We start from the raw sequence: 19,560 nt of genomic DNA, 5'->3' as shown, positions 1-19,560 counted from the left end.
TTAAATATCTCTATAAACTGATAGTACTCTTTATAGGATTATTTAATGTGTTAAATATCTCTATAATCCGATAGTACTCTTTATAGGATTATTTAATGTGTTAAATATCTCTATAAACTGATAGTACTCTTTATAGGATTATTTAATGTTAAATATCTCTATAATCCGATAGTACTCTTTATAGGATTATTTAATGTGTTAAATATCTCTATAAACTGATAGTACTCTTTATAATGTTTGATAGAGTGTGTGTTCAGTAACAGGAAGTCTCTCCTCCGGAAAATGCATTTTCAGGATATCAATTTTATCCAATCAGGATAGAGACCTCATATCAGACAGGATGAGCAGACAAAACCTGGAACTGATAAAATAAGATGATAAATGGGTTCTCTCTCTTGATCATTTGAAACAGACTTATAGCATGTCATGTAGACAGCACAATAATTGCATTGTATATAGTCATAGCACATCATAGTAGCCTACATATGTATAGCATAGTATAGTATATATGTATAGTTAATATGTATTATTATATATGTGATGTATTCCCATACTTTTGTTCCTGCCTAATGTAAGTCGCTCTGGATTAAGAGCGTCTGCTAAATGCCTAAATTGTAAATTGTAAATTGATTGGCTGACATTTAGTCACCTGAAAAGGTATAGATTTTTCAGATCTGTTACTGAACACTATCACAGTATAGAGCTTTGTTCTGTTACTGAACACTATCACAGTATAGAGATCTGTTACTGAACACTATCACAGTATAGAGCTTTGTTCTGTTACTGAACACTATCACAGTATAGAGATCTGTTACTGAACACTATCACAGTATAGAGATCTGTCACTGAACACTATCACAGTATAGAGATCTGTTACTGAACACTATCACAGTATAGAGATCTGTCACTGAACACTATCACAGTATAGAGATCTGTCACTGAACACTATCACAGTATAGAGATCTGTCACTGAACACTATCACAGTATAGAGATCTGTTACTGAACACTATCACAGTATAGAGATACAGATCTGTTACTGAACACTGTCACAGTATAGAGATACAGATCTGTTACTGAACACTATCACAGTATAGAGATCTGTTACTGAACACTATCACAGTATAGAGATACAGATCTGTTACTGAACACTATCACAGAGCTTGTTTTCTGCTTGTTTAAACCCACGATTTTGTAACCCATTTTTCACCCGGTGATGTAAAAAAAAGTGAGTAAAAGAAAAAAGGAAAAAAATCTGTTTAAGCAAAGAAATATCACTTACCATAACTTTAATCTACCATGCCCCCCCCCCCCCCAGTACAATGAAAAGAAAAAAGAATAAAAACTTAAGACACGACGCAAGACTCATTAGGACTCTTAGAGTCTGGAGACGAAGGAGAACCCCCCTCCTCCCCCTCCTCCCCCGTCACTGTGACATCACCCTCGTCATCCAGAGAGGAGGGGCTTGGCGGGGGGAACATCCTGTCCAACTCGGGCGTCTCTGCGGACGCGTCCTCGTACGTGCTGACGCTGTCCGTGTCGTTGTCCAGTTGCCCCCCGTCATCACAGGGTCTCCTGAGCACCCCCTCCTCATCGCAGGGTCTTCTGAGCACCCCGTCCTCAGCGGTTTGGCTGTCCAGAGCCAGCGTGGCCGACTGCTCAAAGCTCTTACCTCGGGCCATCCTCTGCAGCTTGGTCGGACTGGAGGGGGATGTTTGGGATTCCAGCGGCGATGAGGCAGAAGCAGCAGCAGCAGAGGTTTGTTGTGTCGTCGTCTCCTCTCCTCCTCCTCCTGGGACCGTGGTGTTCTCCTCTCCTCCTCCTCCTGGGACCGTGGTGTTCGCTGGAGTCGCAGGTGTGCTGTTCCTCTCCTGTAACAACAACAGCAACATGTGAGCCTCAGGCAAGGGACTGGGGTTGACACCAAGGTGTCAGAGGTGCTGGTTTAGTCGGGGGGTTGACACGTACAGGCTCATGTTCCACTTGCCCGAAAAGTAAATTTGACCAAATTGTACTATTGCATTTCTGATTTCAGGAGTGGATGATATCGCTACGTCATGTTGTAGTATTTTTTTGTAGTCATCAATCTTCCAGAACTTCCTTTTCCCTCAAACCGATTTTTCTCAATAAAAGCTACAGGCTACGAGTCATCATCCTGATGACTACAAAACAATACTACAACATGACGTAACGATATCATCCTGATGACTACAAAACAATGACTACAACATGACGTAGCGATATCATCCTGATGACTACAAAACAATGACTACAACATGACGTAACGATATCATCCTGATGACTACAAAACAATGACTACAACATGACGTAGCGATATCATCCTGATGACTACAAAACAATGACTACAACATGACGTAGCGATATCATCCTGATGACTACAAAACAATGACTACAACATGACGTAGCGATATCATCCTGATGACTACAAAACAATGACTACAACATGACGTAGCGATATCATCCTGATGACTACAAAACAATGACTACAACATGACGTAACGATATCATCCTGATGACTACAAAACAATGACTACAACATGACGTAGCGATATCATCCTGATGACTACAAAACAAGACTAAATAATAAGGGGTTATTTTTTTCCATTTGCTGCTTTGCAGAGCACAGCTCATGTCCTGCCAACCTGCCAATATGCCATGCGTTGTAATTATGTAATCTAACGCACTCTGCAAAGTGCTCTCTCTCTGTCTGTCAGCCTCAGTCTGCACTCTGCAAAGTGCTCTCTCTCTGTCTGTCAGCCTCAGTCTGCACTCTGCAAAGTGCTCTCTCTCTGTCTGTCAGCCTCAGTCTGCAAAGCAAACAGTCTGTAGATAAAATGTCTTACGCAACACCAGCTGACGTGAAGTTGGTGTTGTGTACGTGTGGTTTCTGAAATTACCACATACCCGAGTCCTGACTAACTACTTCTATAAATTACCACATACCCGAGTCCTGACTAACTACTTCTATAAATTACCACATACCAGAGTCCTGACTAACTACTTCTATAAATTACCACATACCCGAGTCCTGACTAACTACTTCTATAAATTACCACATACCCGAGTCCTGACTAACTACTTCTATAAATTACCACATACCAGAGTCCTGACTAACTACTTCTATAAATTACCACATACCCGAGTCCTGACTAACTACTTCTATAAATTACCACATACCCGAGTCCTGACTAACTACTTCTATAAATTACCACATACCAGAGTCCTGACTAACTACTTCTATAAATTACCACATACCCGAGTCCTGACTAACTACTTCTATAAATTACCACATACCCGAGTCCTGACTAACTACTTCTATAAATTACCACATACCAGAGTCCTGACTAACTACTTCTATAAATTACCACATACCCGAGTCCTGACTAACTACTTCTATAAATTACCACATACCCGAGTCCTGACTAACCAACTACTTCCCCACAGTGAGAGACAGGGAGGGAGGGAGCAACCATGATCTGGTTCTGGTACCATCATACCAACACTGACACCATCCATTTAAAGCAGTGGGTTGTTTTCCCCAACCCTTTTCGTATCAAGGCCCATTATTTATTTATTTGGCTCCACAGAACCACCATTTGATGAGATTAAAGCCTCTCAGAGCCAAAACTTAGGCCCAAAACCAATTTGTTGTCGTTCCAATCCATGCTGTATTGATGTTGGTACCATTAGCAGAGATAACATGATGTTGGTACCATTAGGAGAGATAACATGGTGTTGGTACCATTAGGAGAGATAACATGGTGTTGGTACCATTAGGAGAGATAACATGATGTTGGTACCATTAGGAGAGATAACATGGTGTTGGTACCATTAGGAGAGATAACATGATGTTGGTACCATTAGGAGAGATAACATGATGTTGGTACCATTAGGAGAGATAACATGATGTTGGTACCATTAGGAGAGATAACATGATGTTGGTACCATTAGGAGAGATAACATGGTGTTGGTACCATTAGGAGAGATAACATGATGTTGGTACCATTAGGAGAGATAACATGGTGTTGGTACCATTAGGAGAGATAACATGATGTTGGTACCATTAGGAGAGATAACATGATGTTGGTACCATTAGGAGAGATAACATGATGTTGGTACCATTAGGAGAGATAACATGGTGTTGGTACCATTAGGAGAGATAACATGGTGTTGGTACCATTAGGAGAGATAACAGGCAAACGTTGATGAAAATATCAATTCTTCTACATTCTCCAATTGTGTAGAATTCTTGTAAATTAAGTCATGCAGATGTTTAACAATAATTTAACTCTTGGGAGCGTAAAATCATTTTACACTCTCAAGAGTTAGAGATCTACAAAAGGTCCATTTGGTCACCAACTCTCGTTCCGCTGGGGACCACCTGGAACCCCCTCAAGGACCACTGGTGGTCCCCGAAAGCCTTAATGTCTGACTGTACCATTTTGCATTAATACTAATGCAAAAACAAATGAAAACCATGTAGTTTACCTCTTTGATGGTCTCCATCTGCTCCATCAGAGTGTGAACCATGGCCTCCAGTTTCCTCCTGGCGTCTCTCTCTCGCTGCAACTCCTACAGAGAGATAAGATAAGATAAGATAAAACCCTAACCCATGGCCTCCAGTTTCCTCCTGGCGTCTCTCTCTCGCTCCAACTCCTACAGAGAGATAAGATAAGATAAGATAAAACCCTAACCCATGGCCTCCAGTTTCCTCCTGGCGTCTCTCTCTCGCTCCAACTCCTACAGAGAGATAAGATAAGATAAGATAAAACCCTAACCCATGGCCTCTGGAGGCCTCTCTCACTCCAACTCCTACAGAGAGATAAGATAAGATAAGATAAAACCCTAACCCATGGCCTCCAGAGGCCTCTCTCACTCCAACTCCTACAGAGAGATAAGATAAGATAAGATAAAACCCTAACCCATGGCCTCTAGAGGCCTCTCTCACTCCAACTCCTACAGAGAGATAAGATAAGATAAGATAAAACCCTAACCCATGGCCTCTAGAGGCCTCTCTCACTCCAACTCCTACAGAGAGATAAGATAAGATAAGATAAAACCCTAACCCATGGCCTCTAGAGGCCTCTCTCACTCCAACTCCTACAGAGAGATAAGATAAGATAAGATAAAACCCTAACCCATGGCCTCTGGAGGCCTCTCTCGCTCCAACTCCTACAGAGAGATAAGATAAGATAAGATAAAACCCTAACCCATGGCCTCTAGAGGCCTCTCTCACTCCAACTCCTACAGAGAGATAAGATAAGATAAAACCCTAACCCATGGCCTCCAGTTTCCTCCTGGCGTCTCTCTCTCGCTCCAACTCCTACAGAGAGATAAGATAAGATAAGATAAAACCCTAACCCATGGCCTCTGGAGGCCTCTCTCGCTCCAACTCCTACAGAGAGATAAGATAAGATAAGATAAAACCCTAACCCATGGCCTCTGGAGGCCTCTCTCACTCCAACTCCTACAGAGAGATAAGATAAGATAAAACCCTAACCCATGGCCTCTAGAGGCCTCTCTCACTCCAACTCCTACAGAGATAAGATAAGATAAGATAAAACCCTAACCCATGGCCTCTGGAGGCCTCTCTCACTCCAACTCCTACAGAGAGATAAGATAAGATAAAACCCTAACCCTTGGCCTCTAGAGGCCTCTCTCGCTCCAACTCCTACAGAGAGATAAGATAAGATAAGATAAAACCCTAACCCATGGCCTCCAGTTTCCTCCTGGCGTCTCTCTCTCGTGCCAACTCCTACAGAGAGATAAGATAAGATAAGATAAAACCCTAACCCATGGCCTCTGGAGGCCTCTCTCACTCCAACTCCTACAGAGAGATAAGATAAGATAAAACCCTAACCCATGGCCTCTGGAGGCCTCTCTCGCTCCAACTCCTACAGAGAGATAAGATAAGATAAGATAAAACCCTAACCCATGGCCTCCAGTTTCCTCCTGGCGTCTCTCTCTCGCGCCAACTCCTACAGAGAGATAAGATAAGATAAGATAAAACCCTAACCCATGGCCTCTGGAGGCCTCTCTCACTCCAACTCCTACAGAGAGATAAGATAAGATAAAACCCTAACCCATGGCCTCTGGAGGCCTCTCTCACTCCAACTCCTACAGAGAGATAAGATAAGATAAGATAAAACCCTAACCCATGGCCTCTAGAGGCCTCTCTCGCTCCAACTCCTACAGAGAGATAAGATAAGATAAAACCCTAACCCATGGCCTCTAGAGGCCTCTCTCGCTCCAACTCTTACAGAGAGATAAGATAAGATAAGATAAAACCCTAACCCATGGCCTCTGGAGGCCTCTCTCGCTCCAACTCCTACAGAGAGATAAGATAAGATAAGATAAAACCCTAACCCATGGCCTCTAGAGGCCTCTCTTACTCCAACTCCTACAGAGATAAGATAAGATAAGATAAAACCCTAACCCATGGCCTCTAGAGGCCTCTCTCTTACTCCAACTCCTACAGAGAGATAAGATAAGATAAGATAAAACCCTAACCCATGGCCTCTAGAGGCCTCTCTCACTCCAACTCCTACAGAGAGATAAGATAAGATAAGATAAAACCCTAACCCATGGCCTCTAGAGGCCTCTCTCACTCCAACTCCTACAGAGAGATAAGATAAGATAAGATAAAACCCTAACCCATGGCCTCTGGAGGCCTCTCTCACTCCAACTCCTACAGAGAGATAAGATAAGATAAAACCCTAACCCATGGCCTCTGGAGGCCTCTCTCGCTCCAACTCCTACAGAGATAAGATAAGATAAGATAAAACCCTAACCCATGGCCTCTGGAGGCCTCTCTCACTCCAACTCCTACAGAGATAAGATAAGATAAAACCCTAACCCATGGCCTCTGGAGGCCTCTCTCGCTCCAACTCCTACAGAGATAAGATAAGATAAGATAAGATAAAACCCTAACCCATGGCCTCTGGAGGCCTCTCTCACTCCAACTCCTACAGAGAGATAAGATAAGATAAGATAAAACCCTAACCCATGGCCTCTAGAGGCCTCTCTCGCTCCAACTCCTACAGAGAGACGTGACGCCACACAGGGGTCGTTAGAAAGATAAAATAAAACTCATCTCATTTTGTGTCTCCTCTGAGTCGGTGGTTCTGAACCTTCAGGACGCGACTCTGAGTCGGTGGTTCTGAACCTTCAGGACGCGACTCTGAGTCGGTGGTTCTGAACCGTCAGGACGCGACTCTGAGACGGTGGTTCTGAACCTTCAGGACGCGACTCTGAGACGGTGGTTCTGAACCTTCAGGACGCGACTCTGAGTCGGTGGTTCTGAACCTTCAGGACGCGACTCTGAGTCGGTGGTTCTGAACCTTCAGGACGCGACTCTGAGACGGTGGTTCTGAACCTTCAGGACGCGACTCTGAGTCGGTGGTTCTGAAGCTTCAGGACGCGACTCTGAGTCGGTGGTTCTGAACCTTCAGGACGCGACTCTGAGTCGGTGGTTCTGAACCTTCAGGACGCGACTCTGAGTCGGTGGTTCTGAACCTTCAGGACGCGACTCTGAGTCGGTGGTTCTGAACCGTCAGGACGCGACTCTGAGACGGTGGTTCTGAACCTTCAGGACGCGACTCTGAGACGGTGGTTCTGAACCTTCAGGACGCGACTCTGAGTCGGTGGTTCTGAACCTTCAGGACGCGACTCTGAGTCGGTGGTTCTGAACCTTCAGGACGCGACTCTGAGACGGTGGTTCTGAACCTTCAGGACGCGACTCTGAGTCGGTGGTTCTGAAGCTTCAGGACGCGACTCTGAGTCGGTGGTTCTGAAGCTTCAGGACGCGACTCTGAGTCGGTGGTTCTGAACCTTCAGGACGCGACTCTGAGTCGGTGGTTCTGAACCTTCAGGACGCGACTCTGAGTCGGTGGTTCTGAACCTTCAGGACGCGACTCTGAGTCGGTGGTTCTGAACCTTCAGGACGCGACTCTGAGTCGGTGGTTCTGAACCTTCAGGACGCGACTATGAGTCGGTGGTTCTGAACCTTCAGGACGCGACTCTGAGTCGGTGGTTCTGAACCTTCAGGACGCGACTCTGAGTCGGTGGTTCTGAACCTTCAGGACGCGACTCTGAGTCGGTGGTTCTGAACCTTCAGGACGCGACTCTGAGTCGGTGGTTCTGAACCTTCAGGACGCGACTCTGAGTCGGTGGTTCTGAACCTTCAGGACGCGACTCCCAAAAATAAATCACACCCGACAAGCAGAGTTTAGTCTACGTTCAGTGACTCTTGAGTTTAGGCTTGTGTTACTTTTGATGAAGTTATTTAGTTAAGTATTGAATAGATAATGTAATGATATTTAGTATTGATGGAAAGGGGGTGGGAGCAATAAGCTATGCTTCTTCTAAAGGGGGTGGGAGCAATAAGCTATGCTTCTTCTCACTCCTTTTGAATTTGCTTTTTTATTATTTTGTACTGCGTGTTATTCTGTCGTTTCTGTTTATATTGTTTTTAAAATTGCTTTATTCAAATAAACATTTCAATCAATCAGTAATGGTCTTTTTTCAATTCATTCCTTCTTTGTTTTTGTATTAAACATGCCTTAACCCATTTTGGGCGGGAACCCCTTTTGGTGTTTTAAACATTATGTTATAATTTTGAAAAATCGTGAAAACATTTATTTCAGAAAACTGGAGGATTTAGAAGAATCTTTTTTTATTTTGAGGTCAGGCCTAAATGGGTTAAGACATTACATTGTCACTTCAGTATCATCTGGGGATGATAGTAAACCTACTACTGCACATTGAGCACAAAGTGATTTGTGATGCTGGCTTCAGGTTGAATAAATCACAGATTGAGGCTTTAACCTTTTGCTTTTATGGAAAACAAAATCTGAAAGCATTAGGTTTTATGGACAATGCTGCTTTTACACATCTTATTTATGTGTGTATTTTGGAGGGACAGTGCATATTATTTATGTGTGTATTTTGGAGGGACAGTGCATATTATTTATGTGTGTATTTTGGAGGGACAGACAGTGCATATTATTTATGTGTGTATTTTGGAGGGACAGACAGGGCATATTATTTATGTGTATTTTGGAGGGACAGACAGGGTAGGGTCAGTAACATACCAGTCCAGCCTGTCCAGCCTCCCTCTGGGCCTCGGCCAGCAGCTCCTCCACCCCCTCCAGGGTGTCCTGTAGAACGTCCACCTGGAACAGCAGCGTCTCTCTCTCCACCTCCAGGCCTCGCAGCTCCTGGACCACCTCCTCATAGCTGGCCTGGAGGTCCACCTGGACCACAGGACACAGAACCATCTGTTAGTACACCACCTCCTGGAGGTCCACCTGGACCACAGAACCATCTGTTAGTACACCACCTCCTGGAGGTCCACCTGGACCACAGAACCATCTGTTAGTACACCACCTCCTGGAGGTCCACCTGGACCACAGAACCATCTGTTAGTACACCACCTCCTGGAGGTCCACCTGGACCACAGAACCATCTGTTAGTACAACACCTCCTGGAGGTCCACCTGGACCACAGAACCATCTGTTAGTACACCACCTCCTGGAGGTCCACCTGGACCACAGAACCATCTGTTAGTACAACACCTCCTGGAGGTCCACCTGGACCACAGAACCATCTGTTAGTACACCACCTCCTGGAGGTCCACCTGGAGCACAGAACCATCTGTTAGTACACCACCTCCTGGAGGTCCACCTGGACCACAGAACCATCTGTTAGTACAACACTTCCTGGAGGTTCACCTGGACCACAGAACCATCTGTTAGTACACCACCTCCTGGAGGTCCACCTGGACCACAGAACCATCTGTTAGTACAACACCTCCTGGAGGTCCACCTGGACCACAGAACCATCTGTTAGTACACCACCTCCTGGAGGTCCACCTGGACCACAGAACCATCTGTTAGTACAACACCTCCTGGAGGTCCACCTAGACCACAGATCCATCTGTTAGTACACCACCTCCTGGAGGTCCACCGGGACCACAGAACCATCTGTTAGTACAACACCTCCTCATAGCTGGCCTGGAGGTCCACCTGGACCACAGGACACAGAACCATTGGTCAGCCTTCTGATTGGTCCCTGACTGACCAACCAGCATACTGTCAGCCTTCTGATTGGTCCCTGACTGACCAACCAGCAGACTCTTTCTGCCCTGTTCCGCCTTGTTTATGTTGAATTTGCTAAAACATACTTTTTGGATAAAAACTACAAACTAAATGACATGTCTAGACACCGTGCTGCAGCTGTGATGTTCCTTTTTACTGACACCAAGTTAAAAATAACAATTGAATTCACAGAATATCAATACGAAGCAACTGGAAAACACCTTATTTTAATGGTAGTGGATGGAGAGAGGGAGGATTTTTGTCCAACCACGAAACGGCAACCAATGGGTGCGAAGAGGGGCGGGACCAGGGGCGGGACTTGACAAAGGGTGAATTACTGTGTTCTGCACCACGAATGGAGAGCGGACCGTTATCGTTTTATCGTAATAAAAGTCTATGACTTCTAGACAGAAGTCTAAAGAAATATGGCACTCTTTTATTTTATTTTAATTATAATTTAATTTATTTTCCTAAGCTTCAGTGTGTGTCAATGTGTGTGTATGACATACATGTGCGAGCAGATGTATTTTCCATGTGACTGTGATTTGTTGAATACTTATATAAACATCACAAGGAACTCGGTCAGACTACTCGGTCTACAGGACTACAGGTACTCGGTCAGACTACTCGGTCTACAGGACTACAGGTACTCGGTCAGACTACTCGGTCTACAGGACTACAGGTACTCGGTCAGACTACTCGGTCTACAGGACTACAGGTACTCGGTCAGACTACTCGGTCTACAGGACTACAGGTACTCGGTCAGACTACTCGGTCTACAGGACTACAGGTACTCGGTCTACAGGTACTCGGTCAGACTACTCGGTCTACAGGACTACAGGTACTCGGTCAGACTACTCGGTCTACAGGACTACAGGTACTCGGTCAGACTACTCGGTCTACAGGACTACAGGTACTCGGTCAGACTACTCGGTCTACAGGACTACAGGTACTCGGTCAGACTACTCGGTCTACAGGACTACAGGTACTCGGTCAGACTACTCGGTCTACAGGACTACAGGTACTCGGTCAGACTACTCGGTCTACAGGACTACAGGTACTCGGTCTACAGGACTACAGGTACTCGGTCTACAGGACTACAGGTACTCGGTCAGACTACTCGGTCTACAGGACTACAGGTACTCGGTCAGACTACTCGGTCTACAGGACTACAGGTACTCGGTCAGACTACTCGGTCTACAGGACTACAGGTACTCGGTCTACAGGACTACAGGTACTCGGTCTACAGGACTACAGGTACTCGGTCAGACTACTCGGTCTACAGGACTACAGGTACTCGGTCTACAGGACTACAGGTACTCGGTCAGACTACTCGGTCTACAGGACTACAGGTACTCGGTCAGACTACTCGGTCTACAGGACTACAGGTACTCGGTCAGACTACTCGGTCTACAGGACTACAGGTACTCGGTCAGACTACTCGGTCTACAGGACTACAGGTACTCGGTCTACAGGACTACAGGTACTCGGTCTACAGGACTACAGGTACTCGGTCTACAGGACTACAGGTACTCGGTCAGACTACTCGGTCTACAGGACTACAGGTACTCGGTCTACAGGACTACAGGTACTCGGTCTACAGGACTACAGGTACTCGGTCTACAGGACTACAGGTACTCGGTCTACAGGACTACAGGTACTCGGTCTACAGGACTACAGGTACTCGGTCTACAGGACTACAGGTACTCGGTCTACAGGACTACAGGTACTCGGTCAGACTACTCGGTCTACAGGACTACAGGTACTCGGTCAGACTACTCGGTCTACAGGACTACAGGTACTCGGTCTACAGGACTACAGGTACTCGGTCTACAGGACTACAGGTACTCGGTCTACAGGACTACAGGTACTCGGTCTACAGGACTACAGGTACTCGGTCTACAGGACTACAGGTACTCGGTCTACAGGACTACAGGTACTCGGTCTACAGGACTACAGGTACTCGGTCTACAGGACTACAGGTACTCGGTCTACAGGACTACAGGTACTCGGTCTACAGGACTACAGGTACTCGGTCTACAGGACTACAGGTACTCGGTCTACAGGACTACAGGTACTCGGTCTACAGGACTACAGGTACTCGGTCTACAGGACTACAGGTACTCGGTCTACAGGACTACAGGTACTCGGTCTACAGGACTACAGGTACTCGGTCTACAGGACTACAGGTACTCGGTCTACAGGACTACAGGTACTCGGTCTACAGGACTACAGGTACTCGGTCTACAGGACTACAGGTACTCGGTCTACAGGACTACAGGTACTCGGTCTACAGGACTACAGGTACTCGGTCTACAGGACTACAGGTACTCGGTCAGAATTTCAGGCTAAAAGGATCACACACAAAAACATCCTGGGGACTTAGTTGTTTCCGTTGTGGTCCTTCCTGTGCAATACACCATGAAGCTGTACCTTCCACAGTAGAAACCAAACTGCGCCCACACACACACATGAGTCATCATGGCCACAGGCATCTGATCTGCTGCCCACACTGGCTGTACTGCTGTGGGTTGGTTCCAGAACTGAACCAACAGTGTGTAATGACTGAGACGAGCCAAGACACATGACTGAGACGAGATGAGCCAAGACACATGGCTGAGATGAGCCAAGACACATGGCTGAGATGAGACACATGGCTGAGATCAGCCAAGACACATGGCTGAGATGAGCCAAGACACATGACTGAGATGAGATGAGCCAAGACACATGACTGAGATGAGATGAGCCAAGACACATGACTGAGATGAGCCAAGACACATGACTGAGATGAGATGAGCCAAGACACATGACTGAGACGAGCCAAGACACATGACTGAGATGAGCCAAGACACATGACTGAGATGAGCCAAGACACATGACTGAGACGAGCCAAGACACATGACTGAGACGAGCCAAGACACATGACTGAGATGAGCCAAGACACATGACTGAGATGAGCCAAGACACATGACTGAGATGAGCCAAGACACATGACTGAGACGAGCCAAGACACATGACTGAGATGAGCCAAGACACATGACTGAGATGAGCCAAGACACATGACTGAGACGAGCCAAGACACATGACTGAGATGAGCCAAGACACATGACTGAGACGAGCCAAGACACATGACTGAGATGAGCCAAGACACATGACTGAGATGAGCCAAGACACATGACTGAGACGAGCCAAGACACATGACTGAGACGAGCCAAGACACATGACTGAGACGAGCCAAGACACATGACTGAGACGAGCCAAGACACATGGCTGAGATGAGATGAGCCAAGACACATGACTGAGACGAGATCAGCCAAGACACATGACTGAGATGAGATCAGCCAAGACACATGACTGAGATGAGCCAAGACACATGACTGAGATGAGCCAAGACACATGACTGAGATGAGATGAGCCAAGACACATGACTGAGATGAGCCAAGACACATGACTGAGATGAGCCAAGACACATGACTGAGATGAGATGAGCCAAGACACATGGCTGAGATGAGCCAAGACACATGACAGACGAGCCAAGACACATGGCTGAGATCAGCCAAGACACATGACTGAGACGAGCCAAGACACATGGCTGAGATGAGCCAAGACACATGACAGACGAGCCAAGACACATGGCTGAGATCAGCCAAGACACATGACAGACGAGCCAAGACACATGGCTGAGATCAGCCAAGACACATGACTGAGACGAGCCAAGACACATGACTGAGACGAGCCAAGACACATGGCTGAGATGAGCCAAGACACATGACTGAGATGAGATGAGCCAAGACACATGACTGAGATGAGCCAAGACACATGACTGAGATGAGCCAAGACACATGACTGAGATGAGATGAGCCAAGACACATGACTGAGATGAGCCAAGACACATGACTGAGATGAGCCAAGACACATGACTGAGACGAGCCAAGACACATGACTGAGATGAGCCAAGACACATGACTGAGACGAGCCAAGACACATGACTGAGACGAGCCAAGACACATGACTGAGATGAGCCAAGACACATGACTGAGATGAGCCAAGACACATGACTGAGATGAGATGAGCCAAGACACATGGCTGAGATGAGCCAAGACACATGACAGACGAGCCAAGACACATGGCTGAGATCAGCCAAGACACATGACTGAGACGAGCCAAGACACATGGCTGAGATGAGCCAAGACACATGGCTGAGATCAGCCAAGACACATGACAGACGAGCCAAGACACATGGCTGAGATCAGCCAAGACACATGACAGACGAGCCAAGACACATGGCTGAGATCAGCCAAGACACATGACAGACGAGCCAAGACACATGGCTGAGATCAGCCAAGACACATGACTGAGACGAGCCAAGACACATGACTGAGACGAGCCAAGACACATGGCTGAGATGAGCCAAGACACATGACTGAGATGAGCCAAGACACATGACTGAGATGAGCCAAGACACATGACTGAGACGAGCCAAGACACATGACTGAGACGAGCCAAGACACATGACTGAGACGAGCCAAGACACATGGCTGAGATGAGCCAAGACACATGACTGAGATGAGCCAAGACACATGGCTGAGATGAGATGAGCCAAGACACATGGCTGAGATGAGATGAGCCAAGACACATGACTGAGACGAGCCAAGACACATGACTGAGACGAGCCAAGACACATGACTGAGATGAGCCAAGACACATGACTGAGACGAGCCAAGACACATGACTGAGATGAGCCAAGACACATGACTGAGATGAGCCAAGACACATGACTGAGATGAGCCAAGACACATGACTGAGACGAGCCAAGACACATGACTGAGACGAGCCAAGACACATGACTGAGACGAGCCAAGACACATGACTGAGACGAGCCAAGACACATGGCTGAGATGAGCCAAGACACATGACTGAGATGAGCCAAGACACATGACTGAGACGAGCCAAGACACATGACTGAGACGAGCCAAGACACATGACTGAGACGAGCCAAGACACATGGCTGAGATCAGCCAAGACACATGACTGAGACGAGCCAAGACACATGACTGAGACGAGCCAAGACACATGGCTGAGATGAGCCAAGACACATGACTGAGACGAGCCAAGACACATGACTGAGACGAGCCAAGACACATGACTGAGACGAGCCAAGACACATGACTGAGACGAGCCAAGACACATGACTGAGATGAGCCAAGACACATGACTGAGATGAGCCAAGACACATGGCTGAGATGAGATGAGCCAAGACACATGACTGAGACGAGCCAAGACACATGACTGAGACGAGCCAAGACACATGACTGAGATGAGCCAAGACACATGACTGAGATGAGCCAAGACACATGACTGAGACGAGCCAAGACACATGACTGAGACGAGCCAAGACACATGACTGAGACGAGCCAAGACACATGACTGAGATGAGCCACTCAGCCAAGACACATGACTGAGATGAGATGAGCCAAGACACATGACTGAGATGAGACGAGCCAAGACACATGACTGAGACGAGCCAAGACACATGACTGAGACGAGCCAAGACACATGACTGAGACGAGCCAAGACACATGACTGAGATGAGATCAGCCAAGACACATGACTGAGATGAGCCAAGACACATGACTGAGATGAGATGAGCCAAGACACATGACTGAGATCAGCCAAGACACATGACTGAGATGAGCCAAGACACATGACTGAGATGAGCCAAGACACATGACTGAGATGAGCCAAGACACATGGCTGAGATGAGCCAAGACACATGACTGAGATGAGATCAGCCAAGACACATGACTGAGATGAGCCAAGACACATGGCCCGACCCAACTGTCTACAGACTACAGTACATGTTATCCACAAAGTCTACCTAAAACTGTTAATATGTGACATATGACTCAGCAGACTCACCATGTCCGGGAGCTCCAGGTACAGATCTTGATCAGAATGCTAGAAGATAGAGAGAGAGAGAGATGATGAGCTTCTGTAACTAACACGCTGTTTATCAAACCTTGGATTCAGGACCACCGGGGTGGAGTATTTACCTCTGAGAGTTAAAGCTACTTTTTTATTTTATTCAGACAGCCAGCAATGGGTAGAACTCTCCCAACAAAGAAATGTAGTCTCTGTGACACATCTAGGGGCCGCAATCTGAATTCAAAGATTTTCCTAGAAGCTTTGTCATTGGTCGATTTGACTGTCTGCTTCCTGATTGGTTAGTCATTTCGACCGGATTTTTTCGACCAATGACAAAGCTTCTAGGAGCATCTTTGAATGCAGTTTGGAAGCACTCATTTTTGAGTGGTGTAAACCACTCCTACAACTGGCTTTGTTGTGCAGAAAAAATGAGCATGGTTGCTATGTTCAAAATAATTTCTGACGTAATGAAATCACACCCGGGTGAACTGGATGACCGTAGCAACCATGCTCATTTTTCTTGCACAACATTACGTCAGACATGATTTCATTACGTCAGACAGGCTATATTACACCACTCAGTTCACACGGGTGTGATTTTATTTTTTAACGGGTCACGCTGCCGCCTCCTGCATTATGTGCAAATTCGAAACAGGTGGTACACAGGGCCGCTCAGTGACTTCGACAAGCGCCTCCAAACTCCAGCACTTCACCTGCACAGAATTTCTTAACAGAAAGTAGCTCATAACAACATGTCTACGGTGGAGCTCGGCAGATTGAACGAGGATAATTCAAGCTTGGCCTAGAGCTGCAATGTTGGTGAGTTGGTGAGTTTAACGTTGTTTAATACAAGCAGATCACAAACGCAAATTGGATGAGTGGGGAGTCAATGGAGGGTATTGCAACTCTAGATTCATCCCATTATAAAAAAGTCTAGAGTTGCAAATTGTGGCTAGTCGGGACCCATGGGTTGAGATAGGCCTATCTCACAGCCCGCTTTCCACGCCCACTTCCGGTAGATAGTGGTGTCATTTAACATTAGGCATTTACACTTTGTTTCCTAATGTTAAAATGTCAAAGACCGATAATAATATGAAGAAAACACAACAAAGGGGGCGGGGAAATGCTGTGAGATAGGCCTATTGAGAACCACTGCTCGCAGCTGTACCTACTGAACTGTACTTTACTTTTTTATCAATTTTTAATCAATCAATCAATCCCTACCTGACTGCCACTCCTGGCCCGGGCTGTCCTCTTCAGTGTGTCTGCTCTGCTGTCACTGCGAGTCAATCTTCTGGAAGGAGTCTCACTCTGGAGGAAGAATATCATTATGAATTATGTTAATTATGAGTCAGTCTTCTGGAAGGAGTCTCACTCTGGAGGAAGAATATAATCATGAATTATGTTAATTATGAGTCAGTCTTCTGGAAGGAGTCTCACTCTGGAGGAAGAATATCATTATGAATTATGTTAATTATGAGTCAGTCTTCTGGAAGGAGTCTCACTCTGGAGGAAGAATATCATTATGAATTATGTTAATTATGAGTCAGTCTTCTGGAAGGAGTTTCACTCTGGAGGAAGAATATCATTATGAATTATGTTAATTATGAGTCAGTCTTCTGGAAGGAGTTTCACTCTGGAGGAAGAATATAATTATGAATTATGTTAATTATGAGTCAGTCTTCTGGAAGGAGTCTCACTCTGGAGGAAGAATATCATTATGAATTATGTTAATTATGAGTCAGTCTTCTGGAAGGAGTTTCACTCTGGAGGAAGAATATAATTATGAATTATGTTAATTATGAGTCAGTCTTCTGGAAGGAGTCTCACTCTGGAGGAAGAATATCATTATGAATTATGTTAATTATGAGTCAGTCTTCTGGAAGGAGTTTCACTCTGGAGGAAGAATATAATTATGAATTATGTTAATTATGAGTCAGTCTTCTGGAAGGAGTTTCACTCTGGAGGAAGAATATAATTATGAATTATGTTAATTATGAGTCAGTCTTCTGGAAGGAGTTTCACTCTGGAGGAAGAATATAATTATGAATTATGTTAATTATGAGTCAGTCTTCTGGAAGGAGTTTCACTCTGGAGGAAGAATATAATTATGAATTATGTTAATTATGAGTCAGTCTTCTGGAAGGAGTCTCACTCTGGAGGAAGAATATAATTATGAATTATGTTAATTATGAGTCAGTCTTCTGGAAGGAGTCTCACTCTGGAGGAAGAATATAATTATGAATTATGTTAATTATGAGTCAGTCTTCTGGAAGGAGTTTCGCTCTGGAGGAAGAACGAAGGGACACAACAGCTGTTAGCTCTGGTGCATAGCAACTATTACTACAACAACACTCTTATTATATTATTATAAAGCTTAAACACACACACCACTGACTATTTGATATAAACGGATTAAAAACGGATAATTCGTGTCAGGAGGACAGGAAGGAAAACCTGATAGTTGTTCAAATTAAATATATATCCTGGTTGGTTGATGAAAGGAGAACAACAACACTACTGTATCTATCTATCAGACTATCAGACTGATCATTGAAATAAATGTATAAGGAAATAAGTTGATAAATGGTCTCCGGTATGACGCCGCTCCATTCCACACAGTGAGACAGAGATGATAAATCTATGCGTTATATAAGTGTCAGTCACTAAGCAACCACACCGTCCGTGATCTGATGGACGTGATTTCATTCTTACCTCCGTGGTGATAATGCTGCGGAGCGACTCGTCTTCGCTCATTCCCCGAGAAAGAGAGCGCTTCTTCGGCGACAACAAGGACCCTCTGTCGGCGTTTACCGAATGCATTTCTGACGTTTTATGACTATAAACACCGCTGTTCTGTAACTGTAACTGACTCGGTGTTTCTGCTCTCTGATCTTTACCGTTTGGTTCAGGAAGGGAGATAAAAAAAAATCACTACAATGACGTCTCCGCCACGCCCTATCAAGATCTCTCTCTACGGAAGCGCAAAGTGGACAAAAGTACTAGAGCCAGTGGCCCAGAACTACAGTTTGTAGCCATGTTTGTAGTTCTTTTTCGGAAATGGACAACTCCCATGGCTACAGAATTAGAGTATAATATAAACTAAACTACAGCTGTGATCGATGTTAAATTGTTAATCCATCAACAAGGAATATTTAATTTGCCCAATCATCATCATCAACTGGAAGTCTCCAGTATCCTCATTGTAGGAATAACAGGGTAGAAAGATATGGCTTTCTTTCTTTCTTTCTTTCTTTCTTTCTTTCTTTCTTTCTTTCTTTCTTTCTTTTCTTTCTGTCTTCAAAACAGTCATAAACCTTTGGCGTAGTCATGGACTCAGACCTAAATGTAAACAGACACAGAAAACTCGTCCATATCTGATATCATGTTAACACATCTTAAATGTATACTATTTAAAATAGTCCTGAGACAAAATGCTGCCTTTTGTCCCAAAGTGACTGCAGAAGAATTACTGCTATTTGTTTCCAAAAAGCTTTAGGCCTAATTTAAACCTAACCC

General features: G+C 45.4%; 1 protein-coding gene across 1 annotated transcript; it reads right to left on the bottom strand.

Annotated features, from left to right (window-relative positions):
- Positions 1-1,344: 1,344 nt before the first annotated feature.
- LOC306913775 (uncharacterized protein) lies at positions 1,345-18,941 on the bottom strand (the record flags this gene model as incomplete). Its single annotated transcript, XM_079490587.1, has 6 exons — positions 18,757-18,941; positions 17,266-17,352; positions 16,036-16,074; positions 9,112-9,273; positions 4,508-4,591; positions 1,345-1,869 (listed from the first exon to the last, which is right to left on the bottom strand). Exons 1-6 carry the CDS (start codon positions 18,862-18,864, stop codon positions 1,345-1,347), a joined length of 1,005 nt encoding a protein of 334 aa, XP_079346713.1. The 5' UTR covers positions 18,865-18,941.
- Between the last annotated feature and the right edge of the window lie 619 nt (positions 18,942-19,560).

The sequence above is a fragment of the Electrona antarctica genome (assembly GCF_951216825.1).
Source record: "Electrona antarctica genome assembly, chromosome: 21".
NCBI lineage: Eukaryota > Metazoa > Chordata > Actinopteri > Myctophiformes > Myctophidae > Electrona > Electrona antarctica.
The sequence above is the reverse complement of the archived record's forward strand: the minus strand, read 5'-3'. Positions and strand labels throughout refer to the sequence as shown.